This window comes from Rhamphochromis longiceps, linkage group LG10 (assembly GCF_057381845.1).
Source record: "Rhamphochromis longiceps isolate RC_006_pf linkage group LG10, R_longiceps_female_GT1.1, whole genome shotgun sequence".
Classification (NCBI taxonomy): domain Eukaryota; kingdom Metazoa; phylum Chordata; class Actinopteri; order Cichliformes; family Cichlidae; genus Rhamphochromis; species Rhamphochromis longiceps.
In genome coordinates, this window is record NC_140566.1 from 15,836,114 (window position 1) to 15,838,528 (window position 2,415).

The window sequence follows — 2,415 nt, forward strand, 5'->3', positions numbered from 1 at the left end:
TTAGATGTCCTGTTATTTGAGTTTTTTTGTTTAGTTTGTGTGTTTTTTACTGTTTTTCTTGGTAACTGTCTGACATTCACCTCTCACACAGTGGATACAATTCTGCCCCTGCAGGAATAAACTTTGTGGTTATGAAACTGACCAAGTGTTTGCATAAAATGTCACGTGTTCAAAGCCGTCACAGAACCTGGGGTTTGTATAAGTGCAGCTGTTGGTGGGGAGATAATCTCACTCTTCTATATAAAGAGTCACCGGACAGCAACTTCCAGATCTTCATTTGCGATCTCCTCCATCATCATTTCACCACTTATCAGCAGCTATGGCTTCACTTCACACCCTTCTGGGAGTGGTACTGTGCTCCCTCATGGTTTCTTCCTCTGAAATCCTACCTCAGGCAGACTTTGATTTACAGGCGGTAAGAATCATTGATAATCATTTTTATTTTACCACCCATCTATTTTCATAACCATGTCTCTATCTTAGGGCCATGGAAAGGGGGTACTGGAGGTTATCTAACAGGGATAAGCAGGGACCCCCCCCCCCCCAAGACAGTTTAGCAGTCTACACGGGAGGCTAACCTTTGCACAATTTACTTTTATAATGACTTCACCATTTATGTTATGTGGTTATGTTTCACGCTGGATTTATATTCTGTGTTACAATAAACAGCTCTTGTGCTTCTGTCTAATTCTCAATGCTTTCCATTTGTGTGTCCACAGATGGCAGGTAAGTGGTACCGGACTGGAATTTGCTCTAATGACCAGTGGTTTGTCAGTCGCAAAGCCAATATGAAGACCGGCACGGCCATCATTACGCCAACTGAAGATGGAGGTCTTGAGTTGTTGTTCTTCAGTCTTATGTGAGTGCGAGAGGACAGACAGAGCAAATATCATTTGAATAGCATTAAAATATTTACACTGGAGATTAATGCGATGTCTTTGCGACAGTAATGATACATGTCAGAAAATGGAGAATTTAGCCAACAAGACCGAGGTGCCTGGAAAATTCACATACAAGAGTCGGCGTGAGTACGCCCACAAAGAGAGGAAACGAATAATTTTCCATCATCATCATCCAGTATTATTTTTTCACATATTCTCTTCTGCTTTTTTCCTTTTTGTCAGACTGGGGGTATGTGAGTGACATGCTTATGGTTGATGTGAAGTATGATGAGTACGCCCTGACCTATTCCTTCAACACCAATGGGAATGAAACCTTTGTCATTAACAGACTATTTGGTAAAGTTGCATTTAGCTGTGTTCAGTAAACCGTTTAGCAAAGTTACACCCACTGCAGCAGATTTACATCACGTGGTTTCACAGGACGTAGTTTGGACCTCAGCGATGAGGTGGATGAGAAGTTCAGGCAGTTCTGCTTGCAGACCGGCATCCTTCCTGAATATACTGTCCTTCTTCCTAAAAGCGGTACTTTTACATTGGTGGTGAAGTTCTATATAAAAACAGCTTGGAATACAGTGATGTTGTGCACTGATCACCTTACACTTTCCATTTTTCCTTCCACAGAGGAGTGTCCACTTGCCTAACCTTCTGTCCCACCGATCGTCTCACCAGTACTGCATGAAGATCTTACACCATCTGTTATGGAAATGTGCCTGAGCACCATCTTGAGATGTTTTTAACAATAAAAATGCAAACATCGAGAATATTTTTCTTCATTATTCATCCTTTGTATGAAATAAACTGAAGAACACCCATAACAACACAACCAAAATGTATTTCCCCCCCCATTCACACACTTTATAGTATTCAAGCAATCAATCAATCAATCAATCAATCAGTTTATTTATAAGCACATTTAAAAACAACAGAGGTTGACCAAAGTGCTATAAAAGCAAAAAGTAAAACAAACACACCTAAAGAGAACAAAACAAAAACTCAGTCACAATTAAAAGCTAGGGAGTAGAAATGTGCTTTCAGACGGGATTTAAAGTGGTGGAGACGTCCTAATTTGAAGAGGCAGACTGCTCCAAAGGGTCAGGCAAACGCTTGGTCTCCTCTGTGCTTTAGTTTGCTTTTAGGAACAATCAGAAGCAATGTAACAGCTGACTGAAAAGTTCTATTTGCAGTGTTTTTAGTTAAAAGATCAGAGAGCTACGAGGAAGCTAATCCACTTACAAACAAGCAATAAAATCTTAAAATCAATTCTAGAACATACTGGAAACCAGTGTAAACGAGCCAAGACTGGGGAAATATGGTCACGTTTACGAGTGCCTGTCAAGAGTCGGGCTGCAGCATTCTGAACAAGCTGAAGACGAGAGAGCAGAGAGCATTCGATTGTTAAAAACAAACAGTGGTCACATTATAAGTTAAATGCATATTCAAGCTTTTATTTACATCCGTTTACAATTCACTGAGTTTTATTTTATGTGATTAAATGATCTTAGATCATCCACCT

At 40.1% G+C, this 2,415-nt stretch overlaps 1 protein-coding gene across 1 annotated transcript; it reads left to right on the top strand.

The window, feature by feature from the left end:
• The first annotated feature begins 214 nt into the window (after nucleotides 1-214).
• On the top strand, nucleotides 215-1,656 carry LOC146660547 (lipocalin-like). The gene is made up of 6 exons (XM_085420464.1): nucleotides 215-415; nucleotides 720-859; nucleotides 948-1,024; nucleotides 1,125-1,238; nucleotides 1,323-1,424; nucleotides 1,524-1,656. The coding sequence occupies exons 1-6, from the start codon at nucleotides 320-322 to the stop codon at nucleotides 1,541-1,543; spliced, it is 549 nt and encodes a 182-aa protein (XP_085276590.1). The 5' UTR covers nucleotides 215-319; the 3' UTR covers nucleotides 1,544-1,656.
• Nucleotides 1,657-2,415: the final 759 nt, after the last annotated feature.